At 39.8% G+C, this 12,523-nt stretch overlaps 1 protein-coding gene across 8 annotated transcripts in view; it reads right to left on the bottom strand.

The window, feature by feature from the left end:
* Positions 1-12,523, bottom strand: part of CSMD3 (CUB and Sushi multiple domains 3) — a 661,396-nt gene that overhangs the window by 56,406 nt on the left and 592,467 nt on the right. For 7 of the 8 annotated variants that reach the window (XM_060775789.2, XM_060775791.2, XM_060775792.2 and 4 more), the window contains 2 exons: positions 6,750-6,923; positions 1,002-1,184 (listed from right to left, as the gene is read on the bottom strand). In XM_060775789.2, coding sequence (XP_060631772.2) covers positions 1,002-1,184; positions 6,750-6,923 — 357 coding nt within the window. Of the gene's footprint in view, positions 1-1,001; positions 1,185-6,735; positions 6,924-12,523 lie in introns of those variants that run through there. The other variant, XM_060775796.2, reaches the window with a different exon arrangement.

Here is a 12,523-nt window from a genome sequence, read left to right as displayed (position 1 = left end):
ATTTGTACCCTTCCATAGTTACTGCTATCTTCTTTCTTTCCTAAAGGTAGACTTAGAAAAGTTTCCCAACCTTCCCTTCCTATGCTTAAAGTGAGTTCCTATAACAAGCATTATTTTCCTAACTACTCCAAATTGGTTTTGTTCTTCACATAAGCCTTCTGCATCCATCCAATATTGCCAACATTCATACATCCTGGCTTGAATTAAAATCTAAATACTACAAATTCCTTTCTACCTTAATAACCAAAACAGAAATTAAGCTTTGTCTCTTTGGATTTTAATTCTTCTTTTACTACCTTCCTTCTTCCCAAATGCCGACCACCATTTTCCTTCTTTGGTATTACAGCAGCAGTGGAAGAGAGAGAAAAATATGAAGATCTCATTTCAAACTTTACTCTTTCATGCTGATCATTGCTTCACTTTGTAAACTGGTTAGATTTCAGAAATTGTTAGATAAAGAGTTTCCACAATGGTGTGGACAGTAGTACTGGCAAAAAAGTGAGTCTGTAGCAGTATTCTACATGTCAGACCAGGGACACACACACATACATACACACACACACACACACACACACACACACACACACACACACAGAGAGAGAGAGAGAGAGAGAGAGAGAGAGAGAGGTCCTGCACTTTAATCATTTCCAAATTTTGATATGTTGTTTTATGTTGAACTAGTAATTTCCTGTGTTCTCATGTATGTTCAAGCAGGAACAGGACTGAAATAGATTGAGCACTCCCCCGGAGAATCTAGTTCATGCTGGAGGCTGTCTGTTCAATGGATGAAGCTCACATTGCTCATCCACTGCACTACACCAGGTCATGACAGTAAAATCTCTATAGAGAAAGATAGCACATGGTCTTTACAGCTGGCTAAGCTATAGCAGATGGATTTCACTAAAGTAATATAACAAATCTAGCTTTTTTCATCTTGATGGACCGAGTAGTGACGATTTATTGATATTGTACATAGTATTCTAATGAAAAATTTAATTTACCTTTACATTCTGGTTGCCTTCCTGTCCAACTTCCATTTGCAAGACAAGTTCGTTCTTCTGATCCATGAAGGATATAGCCGAGCTCACAAGAGAATTGCACAACACTTTTTACTCTGAAATTGCTTGCTTCTCTAGAACCATGACCAGGTATCCCAGGATCTCCACAAGACCCTGCTGTGTTACCTATAATTCATAGTACAAAAATGTTTTAGGGAAAATGTGACAAATGTGATACAAGTTGATTATCCTTTATCCAAAATTCTTAGGACCAGAAGTGTTGGATTTTGTATTTATTGAGATGCTGCATTAAAGGATTTCTGGAGACAGGCCTCAAATCTAAACACAAAAATCATGTATTTTGTAACATAGGCGTCCGGCAATTTTATGCAGTATTTTAATGATTGTCTATATTAAACAAAGTTTGTGTCCACTGAATCCTCAAAAAGGAAAAGTCTCAGCCACACATTTTGGATTATGGAGAATTCTGGATTTTAGAATTCTGGATATTAGATCCTCAACCTGTTTTATGTTTTTTTTATAAAACCAGCTAAAATATGAAAAACATTAAGCATAGACAAGTCATGTTATAATAATAACACAATTATTGTAAAATTGAAATCCAAAATCCAAAATATATTTATGGTGATTATGATATTTAAATTGCTCTCCTTTATAAAATGTTACAGTGATTTTAGACAGGGATTTTATACAGGAATTCATTGTATTCAATGAAGTTCCATATGCATTTCAAGTTGGTTATATACATTTATTTAAACATAGTGTTTGAAGAAAACTTTTAACTAGTGCCAAATTATACAGTTCATAGTAATTTCTAAAAAAATCAAGCTTATGTCTGCTCCATAATAATTAGGTAGATAGATAGATAGACAGATAGAATGATTACATTGCTGTGCTCCTTCACCAACTTATGGTGAATATAAGACAAACCTATTATAGCATTTTCTTGGTAAGATTTGGTTAGAGAAAGTGTGGTGTGCCTAATGTCACTCAGTGGATTTCAGTGGCTGGCCAAGTAGAAATTTTAATGCTGGCTCTCTTCATTGACGTAGATATATACAGCCAATGTTCTTCAAAAAACCTAGTGTCTGAATATTTTCATATAACTTGATTTGTATCATTCAAAGTAACATTTAAGAAGCATGGTATAAAATATAAGCAAGAATCAATGCTTTTTTCCACCAAGGATTTGAAATTCATCCATGATGTTTCAAGCAGGCAAGCTATTAACAAATGTAAAAGAAAGTGTGCTGTCTTCCTGACACAATTAGATTCTGAACATGAACAAACTTCCAATTAGTATTGTTACAAAGGCAGATTTAAAAATGCCCTTTAGGAAATATACACAGTTGTCACTATTTATCTTTGTAGATAACCCAAATGGTGGCAAAGAATCGTTTTAGGGCAGTTTACATGAACACCTTGTCCTAGGGCTGACCTGGAGTGTTGCATTCCAAACTGGTTCTGCCAGCACTTGGGCCACTGTGGAGATAAGATGTTACCTGGAATGACATTGGCTGAGACACCAGAGTGATGCAGGTGAAGGAAGGTGAGAATGGAGGAAAAATCTCCTTTCCTTGACCCCTCCTTTCTCTATTAGCCCATTTTCTACAGCTAATGTCACTCCAAGCATTGAGCTTTAGCAACCAGTCATGTTGCCCACTGGCTACTGCTATGATGAGAACAGGAGGAAGATGCTAAGTGTCATCCTACGTCTCTGACCACTTGCACCCAGTGAATATGGGAGGGCTAAATTGTCCAGCAGCTTAAATGGGTGCAGTCATGATCTGATCCGATTCTTGGCAAAATCTCAGGAAACTGTGACCTGTACTAAAGCAGTTCAAGACTGCATTTAAATGACCTTGGCCCACGTTGAGCCAAAACAGCTCCATGAGTCACGCAGCTGCAACAGAGATGATCTGCCCTTCCGTTCAGTATAAAGGGTCTGAGTAGTTGTACCCTTATGCATAATAGATTTGTGGGTTTCTATCAAGACCTAGAATATTATTCCAGCAGAGGAAAAAATCAGGAAGTTGCTCTGTCTACCTTAGGGAATATATTTACATATATCAGTAGGTATTATGCTTGAATAGACATGCACAAAATTATTCATGCCTGATTATATATGTATTTAGAAACAGTTATTTTGATTAATATGCCCTTTGTCATTCTAAAGCTGTGGTTCCCCATGTTTTTTGGCCTACAACTCCCAGAAATCCCAGCTAGTTTACCAGCTGCTAGGATTTCTGGGAGTTGAAGACCAAAACTTCTGGGGACTCACAGGTTAAGAACCACTATTCTAAAGACTCCAACATGAATGAAAACAAAACATTTTAAAATTCATAAGCAACAATAAAAAGCATTAATAGCATTTAGCAGTTAAACCTATCATTTGGAGAAGAGCAAAACAACTATAAATTTAATGTATAAACTTAATGTAGTTTTAACCCCTTTCAAGAATGAGGAAAGGACCCATTCTCTATCCCTTTCATAGAAAAATCTGTTTTCACCTGTGCTAGAGAAAGCAACAGCAATGACAAGAAACAAGGTTAATGGTATTTGGGATTAATATTAAGTCAAAAATTGATACTAATACCCCAAATCCTTTGCAAAGTTTGGTTATAAATGACTGGTTAATCAAAATAGGTGAAAACACAGTAAATACACTATGATCACTGTATCAGTTCCAAGATTACCCATGAATATCTGTAACTGTGGTAATAGTGAACCCAATATTATTTTGGGCCAGAGGCATATCATAGAATTGCACTGGAGGATCTGGAATGGTCCACTAATACTTCCTTGGGGAGTAATTGAATAAATGAAATTGTGGAAATTGAATCCACAGATAAGGAGGTAATACTGTATAAGGTAATTAAGCATGGTAAGCATGAGATAAAATCTTAACTAAATCAAGCAGAGGAAAACACATGTTGAGGGAAAAGATAGTAGCTAATGTTTCATCGATTGATTTTTATGCCATCTCTAATAAAATAATGGTATTACATCTACTCTGGGCTAGTGAGATATACACCTCTCTTATGAATTTTAATGAAATTATTTCATTGCAAATGTATCCAGAAACTTGGGGCAAAATGTCAAGCCTTGGTCTTATGCCACCAGTCTGATTTCCCTAAGCAATGAAGTGATAGCCCTTCTAAGCAACAATTAGCCACCTTTATAGCAATGTTGCCTGGACTGGAGCCTTGGCTCTGTTTCAGTCTGCCTGTAGTAGTGACTTTTTGTCTTTCATGGAGTCTCTGAAAGAAGTTAGAAAAGCATTGCAATTATGGTTAGTTTTATTTTTAGTCAGTTTTAATGAACAGATTTATATGTGGCTTCTTTTATCTTATGTCATAGAATATGTAAGGAATATTTTATAAGGAAGATAAATAAGTGATGCTTTTCAGTGACACAAATTCTGTTATGTTACTTATTTCCAGCACAAAAAGTAATGACCACATCATATGAACCACATTTATCAACAAAACCTCAATTTAAATTAGAAATGTAAATATTGATCATTCAGAAAAGTAATTCAACTTCTTACAGTGAGAGTTTGGAAACATATGTGGAACATATGTTTAAATGGCCACATCACTGTTTAAGGACCCAATTCCATTGGGGGGGGGGGGGGTTATCTTATCATTTCCTTTTCATTTTAAAGACAAAGTCCCATTGAGATCATAAAAATTCACCAAGTGGGCTGCTTTCAGTGGATTTTGCCTTTAAAGTGAAGAGAAACAGAGTCTAGTGTATCCTGGAAACAATCGACTTTACTGCATTCACTTTGCATAGAAATGGCTGAAATTGTGCATCTTAAGGTGAGATGGCAAGTGCTGTATTTTAAGGTGGGATGGAAACTATGGTTAAATTATCCGTTTTCTTTGGAAATGGAAGGCCACTGAATGCCACACTAAGGGCCATCCAGACAGGGCCCAAAACGCAAGAGCTGGTGTGCAAACAATGTCTCCAGAATTTATTTATCATATCAGGAGCTAACCAAGGGTACAATTGTGATGTATTTGAGAAAACACAAAGTTTAAAATTTTAGCATTCTATTAAATGTCCTTTGACCAGTAGCTGGCCACTTGGAGTGCCTCTGGTGTTGCTGTAAGAAGGTCCTCCATTGTGCATGTGGGTGCAGGTTAAAATCCACACACCTTCCCCCTAACCTGCAATTTCTGGAGGGGGGGGGGTTGCCTAGACACCCAACAACCACCCTCCTCAGAAAAATGGCAATTTTTTTTAAAAAAAACCTAAATCAGATTGAGCGCGGGTTAAAGCTGTGTGGAACCAGCCTTAGAAGATTATTCTGCCCACTTCTCCCCCCACACCCCATGGGATGAGATCGTAGTACATGATATCTTTATTATTTGTTACATACACAACTCTTTAGAAATTACAAAATTCTGATTCTATCTTTGTGCTATGAGAGCTGAACACATTGTCTCAAAATTTTAAATGTGCATTTTCATCAAAATATGAATTCCTATTATCTGTTAAAAATGATGATATTGAGAGTGTGGGGGCTAAGTGCACAGTTCCTTACAGTGCAATGATGAGGTGCCCTGCTTGGACCATGTTTCAGTGGCATACTTAAACTACAGCATGGAGAAATATGACATTTTAAAAGCTCTCATTGAGAAAATTGCAACATCAGGAGGAGATATATATCATGTTATTGCATGTAGAAAGGATCAGATTCCTCAACCATTCTTAGCTTAATGGGACATGAAGGATGCTTATTCCACCTTTCATCTGCAGTGTCTGTCTACACTAGAATGATATTATTGATAACTTCAAAAGTTGTGAAGTGGTCTCTTCAAGTTCTTAAAATTTGAAGTGGAGCATATTTTTCATTTAAGAAAGTTGTAACCAAGAATGGTAGCTTTAGTTACCTAATAGGTTTAGTTGCATAATCTCAGTCTTTTTCAATGAACTGAGCTCAAAATTCACCAGTCTGCCACTGAAATTAGGAAGCAGGATACTATACACACACACACACCTGAAGTTATACATCTGTTAATGGCTCTTCAAACCTACTGTTTTCTTGCATTTGGGATTTTGATTTAAAATGGAAAGTAAAAAATAAATAATGGATATATATATATTTAAAAATGTTAATTTAAATAGTCCCTTTTTTCTTTATTAATTCTAAAATAAGTTCAAGGATCCCAATCTGGATAAGGACTATACTATTTTCATATACTATTCTCTAGTTCAGCCCTCAGATGCCTGCAGTTTTCTATTGACCACATTGAGTTATTCTTCAAATTAATCATTTTGGGCATTATAAACTACAGATATGGTGGGTCCTGTACAGTTGCCTTGTAAGGATCTGTGTGTGTGTCTGTAAGGGATAGGAAGTGTTAAAATATCTTTACTTGACCCATTAGATCTCTCATATTTACTCTAGAATAAAAATATAGTTGTTCATTCAGAATCGTTCTTATCAATATGTAAACAGAATTAAAATATTTATTATCAACAGGTCAACTCTCACAGCTCATGGTGACAATTTATCCTTTGTTTTAAATATTACAAGAAATGTCCAATTTTCACTCTTGGTGTCCTTTGTAGAATTCAGCTTTGGCTGAAGGCAAATCTTCTGAACAATATTTGGTTTGATTTCTCAGTTCCTGAAAGGCAAACAAGTTGTTCTACCCAAAACCAATATAAGGTTAGAGTTGGTTTCAAAAGCACATTCACATACTTTAAAAGTGGTACCTGAGCAATGAGGCATAGATCCACTCCAGTGTCCATTTAACTGACATGTCCGAGATGGATGACCTATTAGTGACCGTCTTCCTGTACAAGAATAACGAACAGTGGATCCAAATGTGTATTTCTCCCCAGAAAGGACTGCGTTTGGAGGAATGCCAGGATGACCACAGTCAATCACTATGATGCATAAATATTGGAGATAAAAATGACATTACAATCACGAAACTCAAATGTATTCCCCACCTCCTCCATATTCTCAAGTTTTAGTGATCAACCAAGACTTCTAACATTGTGTCTTTATACCTGAGTTTCCCATAGTACTGTTGTAACAAACCCATGGTTGTTTGTTTGTATGTTTTCATAGGAGTAGGATGTGTAGTGCCCATTGTGATGTTTTTGTTTTTGTTTTGTTTTTTAAAAAAAATGACATTTAAAATTTAGTGAATGTCATTTTTTCTTACAGATAACCCAATCCAAGTCACTTAACTGTTTCAATAAGATTCATCTCTTTGTACTTCCTAAAGCCTTCATTCATAGTAGATCTGAGAAACATTATCATGCTTCCTGTCATACATTAGATTATTTAAAAAATGGTAGAAAACCCTGTTAGATTTAACAATAGTCATGCAATGTTTCCCAGGAGCCAAGATAGGGCTGGCATTTTTGCAGCTGATTTGCTATGTTGGCAAATGCAACATAAAGAACTGAGTTATGTAATGCCCATAAAGGTTTTTTTAAAAAGTAAAGTGTTTAGTAATATTGCACTTTTGATTCACTGAAAATATGGGCAAGTAAAAATGATAATACTTTTCAATTAACCAATTAGCTTTCATTTCTTGCGAAAAGTGGATATATTTACAAGTAAAGTTTACTTTGTAAATATATCCACTTTGTCCTTTTTCTCTTTCAGATCACACTACAATATTTTGAAAAGAAAAGGAAGCTATGTATGTCTTCTCCAACCACAAAGCGCAGCAATGGGCACAATTGCTTAGGTATTTTATTGGAAGTAAATAACACTTATTTTGTGGCTCTGGATAAATAAAAAATCTGGAGGCATGAGAGATAATCAGTTTGAAGAGTCATAACATTATAAAACATAATTCACTTTAACAGATCACGAAGGAAGGTAATTTAATTTAAAATTGCATTCAGCCCTAGTAAAGATTTGAGTATGTGATGGCTGCTATCTGTTTTGTTGCATTCATATTTGTTGGAAGTTAACTATTTGTGGCCGGCCATGCTTATATTAGGCAGAAATTGCTCATGGGCCATAATAAGGAAATGTCAAATTAGGTGACATATTCAGCATGTATTTCAAAAACATATTTGCTAAAGTGGTAAAATACCTGATTTTTTGGTATGGTTGTAGCTATCACTTAGCTTTTTTTCAGGGAGTAATGGTCATTGGAAGGTAAAGTGTTCTGGAACAGCTGTTCCAGGAGCTCCAGATTTATTTGCTGTGTTTAATGTTTGTTTGCAATCCCAGGGTTGGGATTTTGCGGCAGGGTGGCTTCCTGTTACAGGCTGCAATCATAGGGTAAGCCACCTGCCAATTATAGTTAGGTTCCCTGGTCCCGCCCCTTCTTGAGTTTTTGGAGGGAAGGGGCCATTTTTCAGTCAGTCACACAAGGAAGCCAGTCTATAGGACGCAGATCAGCTAGTCCCGTAGGAAAGGCTTCATTCCTCAAAACCTTCCGGGGAAATAGAAACAGCCATCCGGGGTCCATCCAGCGACCATCCAGGGGTCATCCACTGACCATCCAGTTCCAGGGAAACAGAAGGAAAAGGTCCCAAAGGCTCTGGCTGAGAGCTCACAGCCTCTCAGCCTCACAGCACCAGAGGGGAAAACAGCCCTGAAGTTTCCACAGGACATCACTGCAGAACCACAGAATTCCAGCTAAACATCTTCTAGCTTCGTCTGGTAGGTTACTCGGTTTCCAGACGCATTTGGGGATCGGCAGTATTACCCAGACCAGCGAGGCCTAGGTGATGGACGGCCTGGGAGGGATTATAAAGAGTTCTTCCTTATGAGATAGTACAGTCAAACCAAGTTAGTGCCAGTCTCTTAAAGACTTGAATAGTAAAGCCGTGAAGTTTTGTTTGAAGATTTGTTCCTTAATAAACTTTGTTGTACTTTTAAAGACTCTAAGGCCCATTACTTTTGGAAGTCTCTAACAATCTCTCTTCGGGCACCCCGGCTTCCCACTGGGTTTAAAGTGTGCGTTCTATAGAATAAAGACATTTTGTTCGGACCCAGTGGCGACAGAACATTGAGGAATGATGCTGGTGACCTTTGTCACCCGGGATTAAAAGTAAAAGACAGAGCTGGTGGCTTCTGCCACCCGGGAATAGAGAAAAAGGCTTTACAGCTACAGAACAGTGTTTTAAGAAGCTTGTACAAGCCATTTCAAGTCTTCATTACCTGGATCCATCCATCTGTGTGTGTCTGAGGAGTTTCGGCCATCTTGAAGAGGAGCCCATCTGTTCGTGCTTCTTCATTTTCGGCCATTTTGGAAGACCAGAAGGGAGGGGCTGGCAGCCTCCTTCTTTGCTTCAGCTCTCTTCCCACCATTTTGAAGATCTACTCAGTTTGCAAGTTGCTACATTTCTCCTCCAGCTTTTGCACAGCAGGTCTGCATGGAATTGCAACAGTTTGTTCCAGCTACAGTTTCCAGACAGAAGCAAGCTTTCCCGCTCTTTTGAAACAAGCCTTGTTTCTGCTTTGCCTTTCAGATTTCTGGAAAGGGTTTTTTGCAATCGCCTTTGGCTTTTTACAGCCTTTCAGCAAGAGTTTGATGTTCATTTGAATAATTGTGTATGCTGTGTCTATTCTGCCAGTAAAGTGATAAGGTTTTGAGTGTGTTTGCAACTGTATTGATTGAATTGCTTGCTTTACTTGTCATTATTGCATTGCTTCAAAGTGATAAGCCATTTGTGTGTGCATAATTGCATTGATATATTGCATTGCTCTATTTACTGTTATTTGCTGCATATTGCATTTTCATATTGATATACTGATATTATTTGTTATTGTGATTGTATTGCTATACTGTGTGGGCAATTTGCTGTCATGGCTGGCATCTCAGGTTCCCCAAAGGCTTTAAGTGTGCAGAGCAGTCAGGGAGGTGCTTCTAGCCAAAGCAAGCACAGCCACACCAGCAGGAGGCATAGCAGCAGACATGGCTCCGCGTCAGGATCGTCTGTCTCCAGAAGCAGCTCCTCATCTATGGTGGCCCTTTACAAGAGGGAAACAAGGCGTCTCAAACTGCAAGAAAAAATTCTTGAGGCGGAAGCTGAGGCAGCAGCGGCAGATTTGGGCCTGAACTTCGAGCGGGCTCAACTAGAATTAGAGGCGAAGCAAAAGAAGTTACAAGCCGAGTTAGAGGCGAAGCTAAAGTTGTTGCGCATCCAGCAGGAGGCAGCACAGAAGAGGGTCCGTGCCGACATCTTGGAAAAGGCACTGCAAGGAGAACTGTCTCAAGAAAATGTCAACCGTTTGCCAACGCCTCCAACCACACCTCTTCTGCCAGCCCACGTTGGTTTCCAAGACGGCAACCTGGTGCATGCGGACAGCGACATCACGCCAAGGCTGGTCGAGCAATTCAGGGCCAGGAGCCCACAGCCGCCAACTCAGGCACCAAAGCCCAGCCCAGAAATCAGGGTTTCGCCCATTCCTGAGGCCGCAGGTGTCCCCTGGAATGGACCTTCTACATTTCAGAAGAACTTCACTTTTACCCCCCTCCAGTCAAAGTCATGCGAAGAAAAGGTGAAGTGCAAGGTGTGCCAATCCGAAAGGCATTGCTCAGCTATGCATGACAAGGATTTTGTGCCCTCCAAGGTCAAGAGTGGAGCCACAAGTCCACGCTCCCCAAAAGCTACCCCAGGAGATTCAGCTGGACCTTCATCGGGCACTGAGGCACCCTCTGTGGCCTGCACACAGCTGTGCGGCAGTCCAAAGAAGACTAGGATTTGCCACCCCATTTGTTTGGCAGAGGTTTTTCCTGCCAGCAAGCCTTGGATGAAGAAGAAAATGTACGTGGCCCTTGACAACCAAAGCGACGGTTCCCTGGCCACCCCTGACTTCTTCAAAATCTTTAAAAGGCAGGCAAAGACTATTGACTATTGTATTTCTACTTGTACAGGCAAACAACAAAGACAGGGCTGCGTTGCATCTGGATTTATCATTTCGCCATGTGGCAAAGACATTTGTTTTGAGTTGCCTGACCTTATTGAGTGTGCATCCATCCCACGCAATAAGGACCAGATTGCTACTAGACAGATGATGCAAGCGCATCCTCACCTGAAAGGACTACAGGACCTCATTCCACCCTTTGAGCCGAATATTGACATAGTCCTGCTCATTGGATCCAACTGCCCCAGCTTGATGAGCATCCGAGCTGAAAAGAGAGGTCCTCCTGGTGCACCTTTGGCACAGAAGACTCTATTCGGATGGACCATACAGGGACCTGTATGTGTCGACAGAATGCATCCTCCATCTTCTCTGTGTCCAGATCAACCCAACACCCTCAATTGTGGCAGAGTCACCCTCATGCAGAGTTGCCTCAGCCACATTTCGGTTTGCTGCCAAGGAGTTTCATCTGAGTTCTCTTCCATCTTCGACGTGTCCCGGGACAACGAGAACACAGCGCTCTCCCAAGATGAGCAAGCGTTCCTGAACATCATGAACTCCGAGGTCACTCTCAGCGAGGAAGGGAATTGGATCGCCCCTTTGCCCTTCAAAGCAGACCGGCCTACCCTGCCTCCCAACAGACAGGTAACAGAGAAGAGACTGCAGTCTTTGAGACGCAAGATGCAGCGTGATCCCAAGACCAAACAGCAAATCGTTCAGGCTCAAGATTTACACCAGCTGAGCATCCCACGTCAACTCACGGCCAGGAGCCCTTTACAGAGCTTGCACACCGAACTCCATGTCTTTTACGACGCTTTGGAGAAAGCTATCACAGCTGTGGCTTATGCCAGACAAAAAGGCTCTAGCTCTTGCACTTTAGGTTTTGTTATGGCCAGGGCCGAGATTGCTCCATCTGATGCCACCATCCCTAAGTTAAAAGTGCCCCCAGATAGGACCCCAGTGTCAATAGGTATTTGAGTACAGAAAAGATTTCATGGTTGTTTAATGTACCGCATGCGTCTCACATGGGGGGTATGTGGGAACGTATGATTGGTTTGTATAGAAAGATTTTGAATGCTATGTTTTTAAAGTATAAGAATTTGACCCATGATGTTTTGGTTACTTTGATGGCGGAAGTGACAGCAATTGTAAATAGCCGCCCATTGGTGCCCATCACCACAGACTCTGATACTCCACAGCTTCTCACTCCTGTGTCCATTTTGACTCAAAAGACTTCAGAATGGCAGGAAATTATGTACCCTGTTCCTGAAGAGTCTTACAAAGTACTCTGGAAGCAAACTCAAATTCTTGCCAATCAGTTTTGGAGACGCTGGAAGGCAGAGTATCTGGCTCAACTCCAGAGTCGCAGGAAGTGGAAGGACTCTAAACCCAACATCCAAGTTGGGGATGTTGTGTTACTTAAAGACAAAACCTTACCCCGCTTCAAGTGGCCTTTGGCCAAAGTTACAGAGACCTTGCCAAGTCCGGATGGATTAGTAAGGAAGGTGAAACTAAGAGTGTGCCAAAATGGCAATGTTTCTGTCTTACACAGACCAATTTGTGATGTTGTGTTGTTATTGAATGGGTAATTGTTTATTCCAAATTGGATTTGCCGTTTATTATAGTGTAGATTTCTCATCGTTGA

Source organism: Anolis sagrei, chromosome 4 (assembly GCF_037176765.1).
Source record: "Anolis sagrei isolate rAnoSag1 chromosome 4, rAnoSag1.mat, whole genome shotgun sequence".
NCBI lineage: Eukaryota > Metazoa > Chordata > Lepidosauria > Squamata > Dactyloidae > Anolis > Anolis sagrei.
This window is presented reverse-complemented; position numbering and strand designations above follow the sequence as displayed.